Genomic DNA, 24,553 nt, shown 5'->3' on the forward strand with positions numbered 1-24,553 from the left:
CACAAACTGAACAAAATGCTCTTGGATTTCAAGTACCACCAGTTGAGTTATAATTCTCAAGCTTCTGCCAGCTGTCACTGCCATCATTTTAGGAGTTAAAAATACCAAATGTAGGATCCACAATCTTTCAAAAGTAGGCCAAATTTACACATGCATGGGAAGGCTTGTCAGGCAGCAGATGGCAAATGTGGACCACCACATGGTGACAAGAAGTCGTAAGGGGTTGATGCTACATTTTTAACTTAAACACCATGAAGAGTTCTTTATTTCTTTATTTTTACATTTCTATTGCATTGATATTTGAGTTAATGGTGACTAGCTTTGAACATATCTGTTCATTATCAAACCATTAGCTAAGCAGTTCTAAAATAAGTAATGAAACAACATCTATACATTTTGAGCTACCGTATTTACTCGAATCTAAGCCGCACTTTTTTTCCGGTTTTTGTAATCCAAAAAACCGCCTGCGGCTTAGAATCGAGTGCAAAGCAAGCGGAAGTTCTGAAAAATGTTGGTAGGTGCCGCCACAACTAACTTCTGCCGTCGAATATATGTAGCGCTACACAGACATGCTTTGTAGGCACAAAGATAAATACTGGCGCCAAAACCTCTGCGTCAGTAAATAAATTAAAAAAAAAGGGGGAAGACGAGCTTTTTTTTTTCTCCGCCCCGAGTTTCGACCACTACATTTTCATACATTATCCAACGAAGTAAATGCAAATTCCGTATTGTTCATCTTCGAATGTATTAGAATTTCAATGTACTACAAAAATCCGACTGGCAAGACTGTTTGGGATGTTTTTTCAATATGGCCAACTCTACGTTCTGAATTTTTTCCTACCTGTGAGAAGAGATGGTTGCTAATAGGAACCTGACGAAATGTGAATCACAAGCAGTATTGTCTTCACCATTCACCATAAGAATAATACGAATATAAACATTTTGCCACGTTTTCTTCCGTGTTTGTTGCTATCTCATTTAAATCTTGTCTGCCTAATAAACTACAAAACTAGAGTGAGACAACAGCAAACGCGGAAGAATACACTTATCGTGTATGTTTATATTCGTATTATTCTTAGCCTAATAGTGATACAGTCAGAAATGAACCACGGCAACTGACTAGATTTTTAAATCTAAGATGACTAATTTCTGTGCAGAATTTGATGTACTAAAGAAGCGGCCGCAAAGATTTTCAAACGGAGAAAAATTTTCGCCTAACTCTCGCTCAGAACATGTTCTATCATACGCAGCCTATTAATTGGTTCTTGTTGATCATTCTCAAAGAAAGCAGCAGTGTAAGTAACAACAAATAGCAGTCTCTTGACATTGCTTCGCTAATGAGACGATTCGCCTTTTTTTTAGTTGTAAGCGGCGGTAGCGCGCACAAAAGCAAGCCATGCCGCGAACGGCGACAGGCCGTAAACACGCACTATCAGAATGCGACAAACAATGCATGACACAGTACAGTGATGCATTTTCAGCTTAGAGTGACGTAAACACCTATAACAGAGAAAACGGCACTTATCAGATCAAACAAAATAAGCAATCGATTCAAACCAGACGAAGCACGTGAAAAAGGAAGGGTACCCGTATAAATACGGACGGAGCGCCTGACGCATAGCAATGGCTACCTGGTAAAGCTTACGACTCGAACCAAACTACTGTAGCTGTATCGTCATTCATTCGAACTAAATTGTGTCTCATATTACAATGGACCAACTTTGTTTCGATTTGGAGGTGCGGCCTAAAACTTTTCTCTCCCCTTGAATTTCGAGTCTCAAATTTCAGGTGCGGCTTAGATTCGGGAAATCTTTTTTTCCTTTGTTTCGAGTCTCATTTTTCAGGTGCGGCTTAGATTCGAGTGCGGCTTAGATTCGGGTAAATACGGTATTTATATTACTATAATGTTATCCGGAAACTCGGTACTAGTTGGAGGTCGACTCCAGGGGTAACAAACATTTGATTTTCAATATTTGGTTTAACTGTTGAATGAATTTAAAAATTTAAAATGCTGTCATAATCTACTCATTATGAGGTATCATCTTATGTTGGAAGTTTAACACAATTCAACAAGTACTTCAGTTACAAATTGAGTGTTTCATCTTGATGCAGCGTAAGTGACACAAATACCTGGACTATATTCATTCAGTATTTGAGAACGAAAGCATTTAGCAACTTCCAATAAACTTCACATATAATTTCAAATCTTCCTGAAACTTTTTCTTGCTGGCACCCTTCACAAAATTGTGAAAGGAAAAACTTTCATCACTTAGTACATTTATGCAGACTACATCATCAGGAATGACATTTTTATTTATTACTTCGTTACTACCAAGTCTAGTCATAAAACAGCTTGCAGACAGTATTTACCGATATTACTGAAGTACCAGGACAATCATATCATTGTGAGACACATAGTTCAGGAGACACGACATCATAAAGATTCAAATGCATAAAAAACTAGTTTTTGCTCAATGAGAGCACTTAGCCATTTCCAATGAACTTGAAGCATAATGTAAAACCTTTCCTAAAATTTTTCTTGTTTATATGTTTAAAATCAGATATTTAACTAGCTCACTTGTAAAGTACTCAGGAGTCTGAAGACATTTTATGCATGGGAGTTTGATTCTTTAAAGAACTGGGTGTTTACCGAGTCGAAATTCTTCAACTGTGAACACAATGATTCTTTAATGTCAGTGCTTAGTAGGTTCTTACATTAAAGACACAGATTGTTCAAAGTTGAATAGTTATGGATAGTTCAAAATGTATAGAGGCTATTTTATCAATTATTTAAGAACAACTGGGGACATGGTTCGATAATAAATGCATACGATCAAAACTAATCACCTTTAACTTAAATATCAATGTACTTGAGATAGAAAGATAAAGAAACAATAAGAATGAATACACCTGCTGATCCATTTGCCAATGAAATCTTGGAATTCCACAAGAGTATTTTGTATAGCCATGTGGTCATGAAAGACACTGAGGGCGCAATGCCATACACTAATATTCCAGGTAGGCAGTCGAGACAACAAAAACAAAAGGCAGCTAACCACAAATACAATCCAAGAATATATGACAAGATTTCACTAATGACACAAGGATCAGTTTTAGATAACTTCTGGTAATAATAATATTTTGGCTGGACAAAGGGGGAAACCCTAACAAGCCTGACCAGCAGGGAGAACCAACCCGATCCCCTTAACGTCAACAAAGACAGTCCGACCAATGTCTCAGGTCACGTTATACCATCTTTTCTGGCTTGCGTAGGATAATTAATGCAATTCAGAAACTCTTGCCATGCTTTCTTTCTGCTTTTTTTAATATTCACCAAGATTTTGGCCTTTGGCATGAAAGATTGCCAGGTTGTGTGGTGTGGTCTGGACTTCATTCCGTTCCTCATTTCACAAGGTAACAGGCTGTCTCTTAAAGTTTCCTGTAATCTCTGGTATAGACATAGCACATAGTGAATCATGCTTCTAATATGATCCTGATTATGTTCAAATCCAACTGGCAGTACATCATCAAGGTTTTTTCCTGAGCATTTATTTTTGGTAGCTTCCTGTTAAAGAAAGTGTATTCTAATAAGTAAATGGTCAGTTGGATTAAAATCAGTTCATTTCATACTTGACAATTTCAGAAACGAAAGTACACAGAAGGAAAGGTCAATGGTCAACAATAAACTGTGGTTGAGTTGAAACAGGATGTCTGGCCTCTGTTCAGGAAACAGATGTCTTCTGATAAATGTGACTCTTGAGAACCTGACCCTTAAGATGTGTGTTGTTGGAAGTATGAATGGCCAGGGGGAGTTGCCTTTAGAGACCTCTCTATCTAGTTGGTCATAACAGTGAAAATAAGCTGGTCTTGGGGTGAACTTGAGCACTGTGTTGGTAACAGGAACTACTAGAGTGAATTTTTGACTCAGCAGCAGAGTGCACATTGTTTTGAAAATTCCTGGCAGTTTAAAACTGTGGCACATTGGAACTTGAACCCAGAACCTTATCTTTTGCAAAAAATGTTCTTACTAATTAAGCCACCCAGACACAACTCATAACCCAAGCTCACAGGTTCAAATGCAATGACTGTAATAGAACTGTCACATTCTTCTTCAAATACTAGTTCTCTAAATTTGTCCTAAAATGTAAAGTGGAGAACCCTTCAGTGCCTATAATCTGCCAATACCTTTCTCCATTTCTTGGATGATTTGCTGGACTAACAGAGCTGACAAAGAAGATGTGGCTGGAAAACAGTGTACACAAAGGTTAGGTTTGTTTGCATACTGAAGAAGTTCATAATCTAACTATACTGTTCAGCATCCAATTTTAATCCTGGCTGTTTAAAATTTATTATGTGTATTATTATGATTAGCAAGCCCACACAATGTTAAAAAAAAAAAAAAAATCCAGAATTACCAAATCTGACCATTACCTGGTTGGATACTAAATCCTGCTCATCTCCTGTAGATATAATTTTTCTAATGGCATTTGCACAAATCACAGCTGCGGTACTTGGTACATCTGTAGCATATAAATGACTAGTCCTATCATCTTCAAATTTCTTTAGAAATGACAATGCCTGAAAAGGATTTCACAAAACTTTATGGTTTCCACCATTTGTAAAACATGAAAATAAGAGTTTCACACAAAAAGTTCAACAAAGTTGAACGAGAACAAATACAGTTATACAACAACAAGATAAGATGTCAAAATTACATTATCTAATTTTAGGCTGGAAGGACGATTAGAGTTCAACATTCTGTCGACAGAAATATCATTAGACAGAACACAGGTTTGGATTATGAAAGAATGGAGAAGATAGTCAGCTGTGTCCTTTTCACAGGAACCCACTTGTCTGGAACGATTTAGGAAAACCACAAAAAACACAAATCAGGATGGCCAGATGCGGATTTAAAGCATCATCTTCCCGAATGTGAGTCCAGTGTCCTAACCACTGCGCCCCCTCACTCTGATTCCATAGGTCATGTGTGATCAAAAAATATGAAGGATGTGGTTAATTGTGCAGCTAGACATACCTACTTGTACTGAATATTAACATGGTAGGAGTAAGAGTACATTCACATGGATGTGTGTCTCTTCTCTTCTCAAACTATGGTACGCAGAAGTTTCCTTTTTTCTGGATTATATTTCTATCTTAACTGCTGATTGTATTCCAAACTACTAGACTTCTACTGAAACAGTTCAGGACAACATACAAGAACAGCTACATGTACACACAGATAATCTGTTACGGGGAAAGATACAAAAGCTTATAAGGAAAGGATAATTCACTCAGAACCTAGGGACATGTAGTGCAAGAGTAGGAACACACAGGATGAAATGGTAACAGCAGCTGCAGTTGATGTTGTTGTTACTGCTAACACTGTTCAGCTGCTGATTTTGTGACACAAGAAAAGATGACAATGACGAAAGGTAGACCATACTGTGCACAGAAAGTCGCACTTACCTCACATTTATATTCAAAAATCAACATCCTTAACGTCTATCCGTTATAGGATTCTATGAAACACTACATGTTTCAAAACAATGACATATCTACAAAGCAAAAAGATTTTCTTCAAAGGTCAGCACAGAGTTAGGAAATAATTCTCACATGATTTTCAGTACTCACTTTTCAAATTTATCTTTTATCTCATGGAAGTAATCAAAACATGAATTATGTATTTCCTGATATCTGAAAGATATTCAACATTATGTCATGACTGACGTCAAAAGTACGAGAACATGGAATGTCTTCAGAAAAAGTGATTTTTTAAACAATTTCAGCTAATAAAGTCATATGTTTTTCTACAATTCACAGTCAAGATCACAATTACATTGTACACTCTTCTAAAAAAAGAAACAACAATAGAATGTAAAATGAGAAACTGTTAACAAGCACATGAAATAAAAGTATAAATAAAACATAGAACGCTGTTAAGCATGACGAAACATTCCAAATTTGTTTTCAGCTGACTGAAATAAATGCTTGTTGTTGGAGTGCATGTCAGAAATAAAGATAACATTAGAACTTCCCCACGGAATTTTGTGGAAGTACTCTTGTTCTCTGTGTTAAGTGGTTAGATAGTGTTAGTAACACAATAAACTTTTTTTTTCTCAACTGTATAAGCATACAGACAGATTTCATCTTTGAATAACTGTAAGTTAACTCAATGCAGCAAAGACAAAACTATCATCAGCTTCTTTGTAGGTTTAATTTTAAAGTCCTAACAACTCACGCTAATGCCTGTACTGATTCACTGTCATACTTCTTCCAAGGAATCTGCTTTACTAGTCCAAAGAACCACAGATATTCTCAGGCTGACTAAACTGGCTGATCAATTTGTCTTATATGTGGATACACGAAAGATTATATGCTTCAGTGGTTCATAGGTGTCACGTCAGATAATGTTGCAAAAGCTGCACAACGAGACAGCTGCTAGTCATCTTCAGGTGCTAACTGGCATGTTGCTGCAGTGGCTCGCCAATATATGTGGTGGCTCCCTAGAAAAGTGCAGGCGCCATGCAGTGAGGTTACAACATCATTGTACATAGAGGACAACAACATCCAGTACTCCCTTCCAGAGAAATGGACCACAGACTTCGCGTGCAACACAGGAAAAGCATGGCCACAAATTGTGGTACACCATGCACACTGGCCAGTATAAGTGTGTTGACTCCAATTCCCTGTCTGTATTGACCTGATTTCATTTGTCTGTAGCTGATGATGCCTTAGTACCACCAGTCCCTTGTCTCTATTGACCATACTTATTTGTATTTTGACTGCTTCTTTAATGATGGAGTCCCAGTATGTGGAGGCAGACAAAAGGATTTTTGTCTCCCGGTAGTTCATGCTATGTCGTGTCAAGACAGTGTTCAGCAAAAGAAGACCTTTCTAGCCCGCCAAATCTTTTGTGACCACTATATTCAGTGCATCTGTCATTAACAGTGTGACATGTCTGGCCAATGTATGATTTCCCACACTGGCAAGGGATTTTATATATCCCTGGTCTCCTTAGACCAAGGTTGTCTTTAACGGAACCCAGCATCGTTTCCACTTGCGCTGCAGGGCGGAAGAGATATTTTATTTGATGTTTCTTGAACAGCTTGCCGATCTTAAAGGACACACCAACCAACATAGTGTAGAGAAACTATCTTAGTGGAGTTCTCAATTTCTTCTGGCTGCTCTTGAAGTTTTGTGTGTGCAGGCTGAAATGCATTTCAAATCTGTTTATCAGAGTACCCATTTTGTATAAATACAGAGCGCAGAAGGCTACTCATAAGCTCCCTGGATCTGAGCTAACTCTAGTCCTAGCAGCTGTCTCACTGAAATATTGTGCAGCTTTCACAGCACTATCCAATGCAATGTCCATGAACCACAGAAGCAGTAATTATGTCAAGAAAATCTCAAACCGCACAGAAGATAATAGAATTATATCCAAGCAAGAAGAAAAATCCAGCTACTTTTAGATTATTGTTATTGGTAATATGCTACTGGAATCAGTCTAGTGATTAAACAGTGTGAACTTCAAATGCAACATACAGTCAAGCAGGAGGCCTGCAACCATGACTTAAACTTGAGAATACTTATTATATCAATTCTTAATGGGTCACTAGAAATGAACTGGTCACTTTGTTGTTCACAAAATTTTTATATTGGCATGTTTCTTCAGAATGTCTGCCAAACAAAATACAAATATATCAATGAAAATATAAAGGAACTGGATAGATAAAAATCTACTCAGCAAGTGGCAACAGGTGAACACACACAGATAAAGGTTAAGAAAATCTGTGAGCTTTCAGAGTCAGTGGCTCCTTCTTCCGTCAGAAGGGCTGAAGGAGGAATCTGGTATAGTGCAGTCCCCAACAATCAGTCTCTCCTGACCCAGGGTTCTGGGCAACTTTTCCAAACTCTCCCCATTTCCTAAACCTTCTCCATCTCTCCCCTTCATCCCTTTTGCTAGTAGAAGGAGCCACCGGCTTCAAAAACTCGCAGATTTCCTTAGTCATAATATGTGTGTGTGATCTCCTGCAGCTGCTTGGTAAATAGATTTTTTTTATCCGAACAAAATACAAAGTTGTACGTACGAGCGTAATTACCCGTCCCGATAGCAGAGCACATTAATGCACTGCTTCCAGGATTTGGGCACTTAAGCTGGCCCCAGACTGAATCTGCCTGGCTCATTAACAGTGAGGGCTGGTGTGTTGGCCAGGCTGGGTGTGGCTTTTAGGCAGCTTCCCATTTCCAACTAGGTGAATACCAGGCTGGTCCCACCTCAGTTACACAAGTTGCAAACATTTCAAAAAACATTGCACACTTTCACATGGATAACACTACATGCAGATAGCTGGAGTGCATGTATTCTCTCCTGGGAGGGGGTTACAGAATGGTGACAGGAAGGGCATCAGGGCCCCCTTAAAAATTAAAAAGTGCACATTCTGATAGCAGCCATGCCCACGCCATTTTGATGGGTGACAAAGGCAGAAGAAGAAGAAGAAGAAGAAGAAGTATGAGTGTAATCTACAAAGTTCATTAAGAGAGAAGATACAGGAAGTATTACACTAATATTAAAAAAAATATCATACCAAACAGAATAGTAAGGTGTCACATGTGTCCATTCTAACCATCAGTGCTCAGCTGACAGAGAGTCATTTTTACAAAATTTAACTACCAGAAAATGATTTCCAGTGCTTTGTGGTTGCTAAGCCTGGATAGGCTCTCAATGATTGAAAGTTACCCATCTTTCACAAATATATACAATTACTCTCACATTCTAATAGTAATTAGCACAAGGCTTTGTAAAAACATTGTATTTCATTACTGTCTCATCTTTGATAGGTAATTTGTAATTATGCTCAAATTTATATTCTGTATTTTTGCTTCATTATGAAACAATGTTTAGCATTACTTGGAAAGCATACACTGCTTACAGATGCCTAGATTACTAGAAAACACAGTGGTGTATTAAATATTCAATCGGTGCAGTGGCACCATTTATGTAATGCAGATGAGGCCCTCTCATCCCTGATTTCTTCTGTTATATAAGCAGCCTGCTTGGGCATTTCTTGTCATCTAGTACTAAGGATGATTTTTTTGCTTTAGATTTTTTGGTTCTTTGTATGAATTTTGTATTGTGATCAGTTTGTTATTCTCCAAATGTGCTGCACCCACAGTCCCCCCCCCCCCTTTTTCCCTCTTCTGTTATCCTTTCTTTCCCCTCCCTACTGGTCCTAACTAAACAGTGTAAGCATTATTCACAGCTTGGTATACTTTTTTGAATGTTTTGCATTTAGTGTTATATTTAGGTCATCATTTCTATTTCTGTAAAATTTTTAACACTATTGTCATCAAGATGTTCATTTATTTTCATGTTGTTGTTGTGGTCTTCAGTCCAGAAACTGGTTTGATGCAGCTCTCCATGCTACTCTATCCTGTGCAAGCTTCTTCATCTCCCAGTACCTACTGCAACCTACATCCTTCTGAATCTGCTTAGTGTATTCATCTTTTGGTCTCCCTCTATGATGTTTACCCTCCGCGCTGCCCTCCAATACTAAATTGGTGATTCCTTGATGCCTCAGAACATGTCCAACCAGTCGATCCCTTCTTCTTGTCAAGTTGTGCCACAAATTTCTCTTCTTCCCAATTCTATTCAATACCTCCTCATTACTTATGTGATCTATCCATCTAATCTTCAGCATTCTTCTGTAGCACCACATTTCGAAAGCTTCTATTCTCTTCTTGTCTAAACTATTTATTGTCCATGTTTAACTTCCATGCATGGCTACGCTCCATACAAATACTTTCAGAAACTAGTTCCTCACACTTAAATCTATACTTGATGTTAACAAACTTCTCTTCTTCAGAAACGCTTTTCTTGCCGTTGCCAGCATACATTTTATATCCTCTCTACTTCAACCATCATCAGTTACTTTGCTCCCTAAATATCAAAATTCATTTACTACTTTAAGTGTCTCATTTCCTAATCTACGGTAGTTGTGGCGGCACCTACCAACATTTTTCAGAACTTCCCCTTACTTTGCACTCGATTCTAAGCCGCAGGCGGCTTTTTGGATTACAAAAAAACGGAAAAAAGTGCGGCTTAGATTCGAGTAAATACGGTAATTCCCTCAGCATCACCCGATTTAATTCAACTACATTCCATTATCCTCGTTTTGCATTTTTTGATGCTCATCTTATATCCTCCTTTCAAGACACTGTCCATTTCATTCAACTGCTCCCTCAGATTCTTCGCTGTCTCTGACAGAATTACAATATTACTTTCATAGACACTAGTAATGCCACAGCATCCACTGTGGCCTTGCCAGCCTATGGCATTTTCTGGTAGTTAGCTTTTGTAATAGCAACTCTCCATCAGTTGAGCACTGGAGGTGTGGAAGGCCACATGTGATGTCTTACTTTGTACGAGAGCTATTCTATTCGATATCATTATTTTTTGCATATTTTTGTCATTCCGTGACTTTACTCTTAATGAATTTTGCAAACTTTGCTTGTGATTGTATTTTGCTTGGCAGATGTTTTGTTTGAAGGTGATTCAAACACTGGAATAAATAGCAAGACGAGTACAAATTTAGAAATGATTCCTAACCAAATTTTCACAGACATTAATACATGGTTCAAAGCTAACTCACTGTGATTAAACTTTGAAAAGACCCACTGTACGCAGTTCCAAACCTGTAAGAGATTTCCTTTCAGCACGTGTACAATATTTGAAGACATGCAGCTTGAAGAGGTTCACAGTGTTAAATTTCTGGGATTACAAATTGATGATAAATTCAGTTGGAAAGGGCGTACCACAGAATCGCTGAAGTGTCTAATCAAGTCTGCATTTGTAGTGAGAATGATGTCAGATGTAGGAGATAGTGCAACTTGTCAAACCGAGCAAAAGTTTTTAGAGTGCAAAATGTGGAATAAGACTTATTTGTGGCGTAAATTCAAGAACATCATGTAGAAATCTGTTCAAGGAACTGGGTATTCTAACCAGTGCTTCTCAGTATATTTATTTTAATAAAATTTGTTGCAAATAATATCTCTCTTTTCCAACCAACAGCTCAATAAACAGTGGCAGTAATATGAATAAGAACAATCTACATAAAAACCTACAACCATCAGAACACTTCATGTCGACTGCATTATTTTTATGGTTGCTGCCAACATAGGGACTTAACAACAGTGGCAAAGTTTCGTGTTGTGTGTGTCAGTTCAAAAATAAATAATGTAACAAGTTTGTTTGAACACGAATGTCATTGTGATATGCTTTCATCAAACCTAGTTACTTTCTCCCACATTTAAATGCATGCACAATGCATAACTTAAATCACCTATCTTGGTCTAGAAAGAGGTCCAATATTCAGAAACACACATTTTCAATAAATTGTCAGCAACCATTAAAAATCTGGTTTCAGATTAAGCGCAGTTAAAACAGAGCTTGAAAAACAATTTTGATAGGCAATTCCTTCTCCTCCATAGATGAATATCTTAACAGTGTTAGACCAACTTAAGTAAAAGTTCTGTTAGATTTCAGTTTTGACAGCACTCAGTCACAACAGTCAAGATTTGGTATTTTGTTTACGGTAAATTTATTAAAGGTGCATAACTTTGTTTTACTCTGACAGTGTATTAATTCTGTAAATATTAGCAGGTCCAGTTTATTGTAATGTATTCACATATTTTGACAATCTCCTGACAAATGATGAGGGAAGTGAACATTGTATTCAAATGTTGTATGTTTTATGTTTTACTTTCTGACATTTTCCACATCCTTGAGAATCATCTCATCTTTGGGTCTGTGGGACGAAAATTGAATCTAATTTAATCTAAAGGTGGGCTGTGCACAAACTGTATCAGTATAAAAATTTTATGAACAACAAGTGACCAGTTCATTTCTAGTGACCCATTTAGCACTGACATAATAAGTGCTCTCAAATAAACAGTACGAACTAGGACAAACAAATAAAATCAGTTGTAAAGGGGCAAATGGAGACTTAGATTTATTGAAATAATTCCGGAAAAGTATAACACAGTTGCAAAAGTGATCACAAACAAAACTCCTGTGTGACCTATTCTTGAATACTCCTTGAGTGATTGTAATCCTCAACTCGTTAGTTAAAGTTGTTGATTTATTTATTTAATTTTATTTATTCATGAGTCTTCTTATGATGATGTAGGATTTGTCACAGCAGCAGTTGTTGTTTTATTCTTATGTGGGTCAACTTTTACAAAGATTTTTGGCATGTCATGGTATTACAATATAAGAACAAAGAAAAAACATAACTCATATGCACTGGCATTCAAACACCTGCAGATCTAGTTTGACAGGGATGAGACAGGCCCGTGCATCTGCAAAGTCTCTCCAGAGTGGCGAGCGTCGCATGTCTTGCCTTACGGGGCGCATAAGGTTGGCAGCACATCCAAGTCCCACCTACAGGTGTTCCATGGACCTGCAGTGCTGGGGTGGGAATAGTAGTGTCACGTGTGCATTGTTAGTTGTGTTATTGTCTAGTTCTTGTGTAAGCTAAGTAGTGAGAATGCTTAGTATTACAGAGAGAGCATTTTTAATTGAAGAGGTTTTCTGTACAGGAGGAAACTTTATGGAGCATGTGGGGTGACAATTTAGACTTCATTTTCCTACTTCGAAGTGTTCACATCGTGACACTGTATGTGATTTGATCTGAACATTCCAGACAACCGGTTCAGTTCCAGATGCACCACAAATTGGTAAGCCCACAATTTTAACAGAACAGAAGCTTATCAACATTTTGGACATCATGTTGCGGAGTCCAAAAAAATCAGTGAGGAGATTACCGCAAGAGGCTGGAAGACTCTTGTATGACAGACACAAGGCTGCAACCAAAGAACTGGGGATGTACCCATATACAATTACCGCTGTACAACAATTACATTGCATGGCCCATGGGAAATGAACGGCATATTGTGAATAGTTTCAGCGATATGTTAACCGACACAGAGTTGGTGTTTTAGATAAGGCTTTGTTTCATCTACCTGGCTACACTAATCCCCAAAATTCATGATCACAAAATCTACATGCCTTAAGACAAATGACATAGCATGCAGAGAAATTCGAAGTGTGGGTTGCCATAAGGCGAATTATACATCTGATCTCTCTTGATGTTACTGTAACTTCTTAAGTCTATTGTTCCAAGATAATTCCTCCATTTATTGCCTTGCTAAAATGAAACAGGATCAATCACCCATTTTTCTAACAAGGCAATGTTACTGCACATATGGCACACCAGCTCCTACAACTTTTTGATGAAATCTTTGGAGACAGAGTTATTACGAAAAGGCCTCTGGCCCTGCACTAACCAGATCTCTCTCTGCCTGAATATTTCCTCTGAGATGCAGCTAAAACATTTGTGTATCAAAATAACCCAATGACAACAGATGAACTGAAGACAGAGTTAATTGATTATATGCATTTGATTATACGTGAAACATTGGTGTAGGTATTCACAAATAAATGTAAATGTGTTGAAAACATTCCAGCACCTAATGTGATACTGGTGCATACACTGTATTTAATTGCAATTAATATAATTACTTAATTTCATTATTTTAATTTTAATAATTTAATCCCATCTCCCAATGTAACTGCAGCCATTAGCAGCAAATCCCGGCACATAGCTCATACAGTGGCACAAATGTGCTGCCAACCTTAAGCAGACCACAAGGCGAGAAATGTGAAACTCATTGCTGCAGAGAGAGTTTGTAGATATATTGTAGAACTGTAACCAGCCAGTTTATGCAGTATGAAAGTTGTAGAAGCCCTAAGGATTCACAGATAACTGAATCCTTGAAAGAAATAGATTCTGAAGATAGGGCCTCTATAACTCTTAATTATTGTTGTTGTTGTGGTGGTCTTCAGTCCAAGAGACTGGTGTGATGCAGCTCTCCATGCTACTCTACCCTGTGCAAGCTTCTTCATCTCCCAGTACCTACTGCAACCTGCATCCTTCTGAATCTGTTTAGTGTATTCATCTCTTGGTCTCCCTTTACGATTTTTACCCTACACACTGCCCTCCAATACTAAATTGGTGATCCCTTGATGCCTCAGAATATGACCTACCAACCAACCCCTTCTGCTAGTCAAGTTGTGCCACAAATTTCTCTTCTCTCCAATTCTATTCAATACCTCCTCATTATATATGTGATCTACCCATCTAATCTTCAGCATTCTTCTGTAGCACCACATTTAAAGCTGCATACCCTCGGGAAAAATTACAGCCGTAGTTTCCCCTTGCTTTCAGCTGTTCGCAGTACCAGCACAGCAGGGCCGTTTTGGTTAGTGTTACAAGGCCAGATCAGTCAATCATCAAGACTGTTGCCCCTGCAATTACTGAAAAGGCTGCTGCCCCCCCTCTTCAGAAACCACACATTTGTCTGGCCTCTTAACAGATACCCCTCCACTGTGGTTGCACCTATGGTACGGCTATCTGTATCGCTGAGCCATGCAAGCCTCCCCACCAACGGCAAGGTCCGTGGTTCATGGGGGGAGGACTCTAATTATACTATAGGTGAAATATGTAAGGAAAGATGAAAGCATGAAAGTTTGCAAGTAATTTTAGTTCGGACCCCTTCCTAGTCATTGAAGATGTCAGTCTTTGAATAAATATTAAGTCTTGCACCTCTGTTCGATTTTAATTGGAGCTCTATTTAATCATGGGAAGGAAATGTTCTGTCAATGATGAGATCACTAGAGATGAAGTGCAAACTCAGACATGACAGAAACAAGAAATGAAGTTGGTCATGGTCTTTCAAAGGGAAACAAACCATCATTAAACTTAATCAATTTAGGAAAACCACACAACATTTGGATGGTCTGATGGTGAGTTGAACTACAGTCTTTCAGAAAGGGAGTGGAGTGCCTTAATCACTTCATTGCAAGCTCAGTTGTTTAGTCCTGAAGATTCAGTCATGAATCTGAACAAACTAGGGTCCATTTCTGCCTCGCAAGGATGTTACTATAAATAATTTTGCTAATCTTAGCTTTATGTGCATTTCATCCAATTAATGTAACAAACAATTACCAAATGCACAGAAAAAAGTACTAATTTTGCAAATACAAAATGACAACACAGAAATTACACTGAATAATCCAGAATATGTAATACTCCCTTCACAAAAAGTAGTGGAAAGTACTAATATAGCAGAGGAGCAAACAAAAACCTCTGCAAAGGTCATAGAGGTTGACATCAGTGCAGAGAAGAGTCAGATGACAACCTACCAGAGCACATTTAGCATCACATACATAATGTAATATAGTTTAAGACTGTTTTAAAAAACTTTATATTTGGCATCTCCTTCCATTTAAAAGTACCTTCACAAAATCTTCTAAATTTAACATTTTAGGTTAATGTGTAATAAGAATTAATGGTATAATACAGTAATGTGATGTAATTTCACTTACTGCAGTTAAATTAAATGTACATTCTTGACTTCCTTACATATCCCCAAGACAACAGTCCATGGGATCCATGTAATATGATTAATGTAATGTATTGTAAGATAAGGTAATGTGATACAATTGAGGTGGTGTCTTATTCTCTGCCAGTGATCATTTGCTGGCAAGTTCCTAGCTTTCACGATGCGGTCGTATTGTGTTTTCCTGTATAGAGCACTTCTTTCACTTTCATTATCATTCATAACTTTCAAATGCCATGTAAAAGATGTTGGCTTTGATTTTCTATGACAAGTCTCACTTTCTTCCATAAATAATATGCTGCAGAATTTATGCTTAATATTATCAGTAAGGAACTTGTAGATAAGTGGACACAAATATAGCTTGTTTTTTGCTTCATATTACACAAACAGCAAACCCCCCCCCCCCCCCCCCCCCCTACACACACACACACACAAAATAAAATTTTCAGGACAAGATGGCAAAATGACTTCCAAGTGCAAAAATGTGCACATTTACGCTATGAAATGCCAAAACCATATGACTCACAGCCACAATGGGGAGTTCAACAGCATGTCTATATCACAGATGACATAGTTGGCACAACAATTCCAGTCACATATACAACTTGTGTGTCAAAAGTTGAAAACACTGAGTGAATAATAATAATAATAATAATAATAACAAACACTGAGCTGTTCAGGTAGCTGCAAATCACAATGATTAGGAACCAGGTGTGGTGGCAGGTGATGAAAGACTCACACGAAAAATTCCTGCAAGAGCGAAGATGTGAAATGAGAGAGTTTCAAGAACTGTCTACGGGATCCTCATTCCAGTTGATTAGGTTGTCTGAGTCATGTTTCCACTGCAACCTTAACCTCAAAATACCATAGTGTTGAGACTGTGTCATAATCCAGCTGTGCATTAAAAGAAACTGTAAACTGAGAGTTGTAACTCACCAAAGTTACCAGCATTCTAGCACATACAATAACATTTTCCTGTAATATTACTAATGACATTTATTATGTACAGTGAGGAAAAAAAGACGGAACAAAATTAAATATAATAAAATATTTGTACAGAATATTTCTTTTTCTCAACCATTTAATATGTTACACAGGTACCCTATACCACTCATAATGTACACAACATAATTTGTTGTTATATCACATAAAATATTTTACAAAATACTTGACTCATCAAGCAGCAGAATGAATGTCACAAATTTCAAAACAGCAGCTTACCTCAGCGACACTGCCTATGCTGTGATCTGGAAGATCCCTCTTTGCCTGTAAGCACGTGAAACAACAAATTCCATCCATTAATATACAAAATAAACAGAACATGTTGTTTAAAATTTTGGTGGATGTTCTCTGTTTATCTTATGGTCTACTGATAAAGAGACACACTTGCCATGTCAGTGGTATTATGAACAGACAGATAAGTATTGAAAGTTGATCTCAACACTCTGCTGTCCCCTTAAGTGTTAATCTGAAGGCACTCACAATTGCAAATTACTATATTTATGCTGAATTACTTTACATTAAAACCAACTTAAATGATGTTTGACACCAGAGAGAATATTATCATCAAAAAGAAGGGACAAATTGGCCACTGATATGCCAAGAGAAAGGTTGACAGGAGCCAATAGCTCTCTCAAAATAGCATACATGTCATTTTTAACAAATTAGCCTTATATGTGTGGTCATATTCAATGAGGATTTTAAGATTTATACATTGTTGCTGGAACATATATCCTTCTGAGTAATGAAAAATGCCAATTAACTTACTTTACACTTACTTTTAAGAAAACAGATATAAAAGCAGTTTTTAAGAATTTTCATTTCCAAATATTCTTACAATCCGTAGCTAGTTTGATGATGAAATCTACTTCACTGCAAGAAATCCAGAAGACTTGCGTAATATTCCCATTACCGTTTAATCCTTTACAGGGTAATCAGTACGGAGAAACTATTTTACATCCCTGAAAATTGACTGTTACCTTTCTGAAGAATGAGACTGTGATGAAGCAAGCTGGGATAACTTTAAATTCCCCTCTTGTTTTGCCATCTGCCTCCTAAATTCGTTTTGTTCCTTTTAACTATTTACCTTTAGCATACGTGAATATAATCTGCATTTTCATAAAAGAGAAAGATTGGCCCTCAGTTTTAAAGAATATAACACTGGATCTAAATTTGTGCTTATTTTTATGTATGTAATTGATTTTCTAATTTATTTTGACTATGCCTTGTTATATGGCGAAATCAGTAATTGTGTCGCAAATTAAATTCTATTGTTGACATATAAAAAAAATAAATTTTGTACTAATTATAAACATTTGGAAGACAAAATACTAGTAATCTTAAAGTATCTATTTGGCTCTTTTCGGAAACATGTTAGCAAAACCAGCCCTTAATTAATTCCAAAGTAATTAAGTTTTGTCAAATGTATTGTTCGTGTAATGATATTTGTTAATTTCATGATTTAAATAAATAATTTAGCCTAACTCTTGCAGTAGAAGAAACTATTAAAGGAACAAATTTTTTGATGTGTTTAGTTAATTTGATGAGTTAAGTTTTCATTGTAATTTCTGTAAATTTAACTTCGAACAATGTGTAGTTTCAGCACTTATTATTGTGATGATATATAAGGGCCGGATTTTTGGTTCATGAGACAGTCAGTCCACAGCCGAGTTTCAGACGAGAAACCTGTGTTGCTTAGAACAACAATAATGCTTCTAATGTGGAATAAGTGTTAAACAATTAGGCCGTGTGTAAAAACAAGAAGTGTCTGCTCCATACATACCTTTCTGTTCTTCAAGAACTATGAACTTTGTGGTTAGGTTTTTACTGTTTGTAGCTGTTCAACAGTAAACTCTTGTAGCAGTATGTGGATGTGCACCTGCTACCTATTAATGAGGCTTATGCAAAGTTAAACAATAGTGCACCGGCCATATTAAATGTGTATATGGGTGGTTGTGAGAAGAGAAAGTAAAAGACAGTGAAACGCAACTGAGCATCTGTCGGCTACATCATTTACCATAGCCAGTGTCCAAATTACAAACCCCATTTTTCAGCCAGTGTAGCAACACAGTACATCGACACCGAGGGGGGGGGGGGGGGGGGGGGGGGGGGGGGGGGGGCAAAAAAAAACAAAGCAGGCAGAACCGCCACAAGACTGACTGCCATTTTTATTTCTGTGCGGAGCTTTTAACAAATGCTTAGATTGCTCTTTCATCACAGGTATAAAATGGTGGCATTATCTCTCAACCACAATAACAAAGAGGCATATGAAACAATTGGAATAATTTTAAAACAATAAAAAATTGGTGAGCAATTTGTTTTAACATTTGCTTTTGGTCAGCATTCGACAAATATTACAGAAAACCTTTTCACAGATTACGCTTTGTATATAAAGGGTTGAAAGGTTTCTTAAGAGACACCTACATTTTCTTATTTTCTTCCTCTTTTTTAACATCACCTCACCCTCTGTGAGTCTGCACTCTGCCAATGTATCGACCTATTCTTCCCCTTTCCCTGCTTTTCTCCTTTTCTGCTTCTCTTCTTTTCCACTCCCCATTTTTTCCCTCACACCTCACCTCCCAATGCTGCACCTGGCAGTCTCTAGTCCCCGCACACAGCATCAAACAGTGCTCTTCTTCTCCCCCCCCCCCCCCCACCTCTAGCCCACTATCCTCTATCCCTCCCCCTTCCCCGCCCCTCTCCATATCACTACTCACGTGACAGTCGCATTCTGGTCGGAGTTGCCGGTGGTAGCAGCCATGTGCGCATGAACTGTGCTTGCTTGTGTAAATGTGTGTGTGTTTTCTTAGTCTTTTCGTTGTGGATGTCTGCAACACAACAGGTGTGTAGGAATTTTTGATAAACCTACAGTGTCAGTTGTTTTATACAAATTTAAATGCAGATTAACCAATATGGTACACCCTCGTATGGGATGTACTTCACGAAGATAATCTTTAAGAAAGGTACAACGATTCAATTCAGCTGCCTATTTTTACCTGCCAAAAATGAAGAAGCAGACTCTTTCCAAACATTAAGCAATTTTGGGTGAAATTCCAATGGTGATAATTAAGAAAAATAAGAAAATTATGATGGTATGGTATTTCTGTTTAACCATATGAAAGCAATACACACAACATGAATACTTTGAAATTGCACGCAGAAAAAAAAAAAATTAAATTTGATTTTCACAGTGGTCAACATGTATCAACCCAAGAAGAAAATGAAAGGAAAAAAAAACTTTTATTGGAACCAATTCCATCTTTTTGCTACCCCACCTCAGCCCCACAGTGGATTCAGTGAGACAAATTCAGATGAGACACACCAAATGGAAGAAATGTTATGCAGCTAAAAAGAAATTAAATATATGAAAATTTTAAACTCCTATAGTCAATGAAAATGATTTCAGAACACCAAGAAAAGATTTAAATTAGAGTTCCACAGATGGAAGTCTAAATTAAGTTCTTCTTAATAAGTGCAGTGTTTTACCAATGTGTCCTTTCTCCTTCTTCCAACAGTTTTTTACCACAGTGATACTTATTTAATGGTTTTTTACCTCAGCCATACTTATTACACCTTCCAAGCTTCTACACATTTCAAGGCAGTTCTTCAAGCGGACTTGAAATGGTTCTTCAGATTCTTCTTCTTTTCGCTTCTTCTCCAAAGCTTTTTCTGTAATGGTGTATATTAATCATTACATTAACAGATTGTCCTGTTGGTTCTTGGTAGAATATTTTATACATTACAAATGAAAAACTACACGATGCTACTATAATATATATATTCATTATGTCAGAAACTACTACTCAGTTCATATGCCATCGTCAAGTACAAAGCTGCGCGGGGTAGACGCGCGGTCTAGGGAGTCTTGTCACAGTCAGCGTGGCTCCCCCCATCGGAGGTTCGAGTCCTCCCTTGGGCATGGGTGTGTGTGTTGTCAAGGTCCCATAAGGTCTTACCACAAATTTTTTGCAATCAAGTACAAAGATAATATTTATCTTTGTTCTGACAATGGTGTAACAACCAAGAACCAATTTATAAAATAATAAATATTGTCTCTTTTGTCCATAAATTAATTACTGAATTAAGACAATTCCTGTAAGTATGAAAGTGTATGATAAAAGATGGAAAGAATAAAGATAACAACTCACCATTTAGTTGAGACACTGATTTGCTGACAAGCACATAAACAAGACTGAGAACATTGCTGGCTTTCACACACACACACACACACACACACACACACACACACACACACACACGACTAAACTGTGCTTGCACTGCATCTTGTGTTGTGGAAGATGGAATCGATGAGAGGAGAAAGCAGGGAGAGGGAGGGGGGTTGGGGAAGCGTGGCTGACTAGTGGGAGGAAAAGGTGGGGCAGGGGGCACTGAATAGGAATGTTGGCATCAGCGAGCTCATTTGGTTGCAGAAATGAGAAGCTGTGTGCAGTGCACAGTATCGTGGAGGAGTGGATTAGGAGGACGACAGAGAACAGAGGAAAAGAGAGACTGTGGAGAGGAGAGTGTGAATGCAGAATGAGCACATGCAGGGTCATGGGGCAGAGGTGAAGGTGGGCGTGAGATAGCACTGAGGCTAGCCCCAACCCACCTCTGCCCCATGACCCTAATTTCACTCACCCCGTGCACCCTGCTCTCTCTCTCTGTCTCTCTCTCTCTCTCTCTCTCTCTCTCTCTCTCTCTCTCTCCCCCAGCTATAAGCCACCCTCCCCAAGCCTCTTTTCACCACTTGTCCACTCCACCCGGCACAACCAAATAGCCTAGGCTAACTGCAGTGCCACCACAAAGCAGTCAGCCGTGGTAGGTGGAACAGAATATAATCTTTATTGTCACATAACACGTCTTTTACAGTCATTTGATTGAAACATTGGTGACTTATCAATGAGTACCGTTGTATGTCCACATCCTTACTAATATTAGAAATGCGAAAACTCTGTCTGTTATGCTTTCACGACAAAACCACTGAAGTGATTTTGATAAATTCTGGTATGGAGATCTTGAATACTAAAGAAACCATTGGCTACTTTAGAAAGTTGTGGCTTTTTGAGTATTACTAACATTTTTAAATATGGTATACATGAGTGACATGCAGATGGCACTGGCCCTATGGTCAGCAACTATTAGTGCTCTAGATTATTCCGTGAAAGTACAAACCCAATGTCACTGTGCACATGGTTTATGATATTCAGTCCTTACACCACCTGATACAGCTGGAGAGTTTTGGTGCAGATACAACAAGAAAATCAGACGGCAAGCCTGAGAAGCATATTTAAAACTATAATCCTTGCAAATGTAAGTCTGATTTACTGCACAGTTATACGAGAGCTCAAGCTGCAAAAGTTACTCAAATCAACAAACGTCGGAGCACTCTCACATCCGCCAGAACTTGGATGCAGAACGTCCGGTGGCGTTAACAGCCAGAGAGACATTACAACAATCACAAGGCCTTCAGATTTTAAATCCTGAGCATCACGCATCTCTTACAGCTTCAAAGTGCTTGAAGAATCACAACAATGTGTCATTTAAAGGCTGTATGACAAACAAAGAGTCGTATCTTTACAAGTGTGGAACACGGGTTGCTTTTGGTGGGGCTGCATTTGATAATGATCTATTAACTATCTATGTTAGTCATAAATTAGTCATCACAGGGGGACAGATCAAAAATGTAGGCACAATAAGGCATTAAAATGAAACAGAGACATAGTTGTTATGTGTTGCTCTGGAGGCAAAGTTTCACATTCAGTACTAGGTGAGCCAGAGAAACCCTACTTCTGCATGAATGTAATGAATTGAGACATTTTTAAATATAATTAAAAAATATAAAACATGTTTTCAGATTTGACATACATCAAAATAATTCAAATTCATTATGTACCTGCATACCGGCACTGCATACATTTTTTTATACGTATGTCTCTACAGCACTATTTACAAAGACATCTCCTAAACTACTAGTTTACTTACTCACCATCACTCATCACAATAAAACGACCGATATGCAGGAGAAGCATAACAGCTAGTAGGTAGATATAAAAATAGTATGTACAAGAAGCATGTGAACGCATCTTACAACATAAAAAACTAAATAGGTGTCACATTTCTTCTTAAATTTTTCCATGCTGTTATAACACATTTTTACATATTTTTCAATGTTTGCTTCTCTAGTTTATAAATATGGGTACATAAAAAAGAATACATACCTCCATTAAAATAGAACACACATATACACGGAGATTATAAGATAAAAAGAATGATTAATATCTCCTACTCATCTTCCTCATTTATAAAATCTTCTACACTGTAACAACATAAGCTTTTTAAGTACTTTTCGTTTGCTTTTGTGGTTTCTAACTTGCAGTCCTTGAACTTAGACCATAACTTAGTGTTAAGCTTCAAATTCATGTAGTAATTCATGTTGCCGGGGGGCCTCATCCGAGATGTGGAGGAGGCCCTACCAGCGGCGATAGAGAGCACTGGGTGCACCCGACTGCAAATTGTTGCTCATGTCGGCACCAATGACTCCTGCCGTCTGGGTTCAGAGGTCATCCTCAGTTCGTACAGGCGGTTGGCGGAATTGGTGAAGGCGGAAAGCCTCGCTCGCGGAGTGGAATCAGAGCTAACAATTTGTAGTATCGTTCCCAGAACCGATCGCGGTCCTCTGGTTTGGAGCCGAGTGGAAGGCTTAAACCAGAGGCTCAGACGATACTGCGGAGATCTGGGGTGCAAATTTCTCGACCTCCGCTATCGGGTGGAGAAATGTAGGGTCCCCCTGAATAGGTCAGGCATGCACTACACGCCGGAAGCGGCTACAAGGATAGCGGAGTACGTGTGGAGTGCACATGGGGGTTTTTTAGGTTAGAGAATCCCCTCCCTAGGCCCGACAAGACGCCTCCTGAGACGCGGCAAGGTAGGAGTAGGCAAAATGCAACAGGGAATAACAATATTAATGTGCTAATAGTAAACTGCAGGAGCGTCTATAGAAAGGTCCCAGAACTGCTCTCATTAATAAACGGTCACAATGCCCATATAGTACTAGGGACAGAAAGTTGGCTGAAACCAGACGTAAACAGTAATGAAATCCTAAACTCAGATTGGAATGTATACCGTAGAGACAGGCTGAACAGTGAAGGGGGAGGCGTGTTTATAGCGATAAGAAGTGCAATAGTATCGAAGGAAATTGACGGAGATCCGAAATGTGAAATGATTTGGGTGAAGGTCACAGTTAAAGCAGGCTCAGACATGGTAATTGGATGTCTCTATAGGCCCCCTGGCTCAACAGCTGTTGTGGCCGAGCACCTGAAGGATAATTTGGAAAATATTTCGAGTAGATTTCCCCACCACGTTATAGTTCTGGGTGGAGATTTTAATTTGCCAGATATAGACTGGGAGACTCAAACGTTCATAACGGGTGGCAGGGACAAAGAATCCTGTGAAATTTTTTTTAAGTGCTTTATCTGAAAACTACCTTGAGCAGTTAAACAGAGAACCGACTCGTGGGGATAACATATTAGACCTTCTGGTGACAAACAGACCCGAACTATTTGAAAAAGTTAACGCAGAACAGGGAATCAGCGATCATAAAGCGGTTACGGCATCGATGATTTCGCATCGATGATTTCAGCCGTAAATAGGAATATTAAAAAGGGTAGGAAGATTTTTCTGTTTAGAAAAAGTGACAAAAAGCAGATTTCAGAGTACCTGTTGGCTCAACACAAAAGTTTTGTCTCAAGTACAGATAGTGTTGAGGATCAGTGGACAAAGTTCAAAACCGTCGTACATTATGCATTAGATGAGTATGTGCCAAGCAAGATCGTAAGAGATGGAAAAGAGCCACCGTGGTTCAACAACCGAGTTAGAAAACTGCTGCGGAAGCAAAGGGAACTTCACAGCAAACATAAACATAGCCAAAGCCTTGCAGACAAACAAAAATTACGCGAAGCGAAATGTAGTGTGAGGAGGGCTATACGAGAGGCGTTCAATGAATTCGAAAGTAAAGTTCTATGTACTGACTTGGCAGAAAATCCTAAGAAATTTTGGTCTTATGTCAAAGCGGTAGGTGGATCAAAACAAAATGTCC

General features: G+C 38.2%; 1 protein-coding gene across 5 annotated transcripts in view; it reads right to left on the minus strand.

The window, feature by feature from the left end:
- The window catches only part of LOC126163007 (Fanconi anemia group A protein-like), a 250,025-nt gene that overhangs the window by 208,834 nt on the left and 16,638 nt on the right, over positions 1-24,553 (minus strand). For all 5 annotated transcript variants that reach the window (XM_049919870.1, XM_049919866.1, XM_049919865.1 and 2 more), the window contains exons 3-5: positions 20,012-20,127; positions 16,681-16,725; positions 4,432-4,578 (exon numbers count right to left, since the gene is read on the minus strand). In XM_049919870.1, coding sequence (XP_049775827.1) covers positions 4,432-4,578; positions 16,681-16,725; positions 20,012-20,127 — 308 coding nt within the window. The remainder of the gene's footprint in view (positions 1-4,431; positions 4,579-16,680; positions 16,726-20,011; positions 20,128-24,553) is intronic.

The sequence above is a fragment of the Schistocerca cancellata genome, chromosome 2 (assembly GCF_023864275.1).
Source record: "Schistocerca cancellata isolate TAMUIC-IGC-003103 chromosome 2, iqSchCanc2.1, whole genome shotgun sequence".
NCBI lineage: Eukaryota > Metazoa > Arthropoda > Insecta > Orthoptera > Acrididae > Schistocerca > Schistocerca cancellata.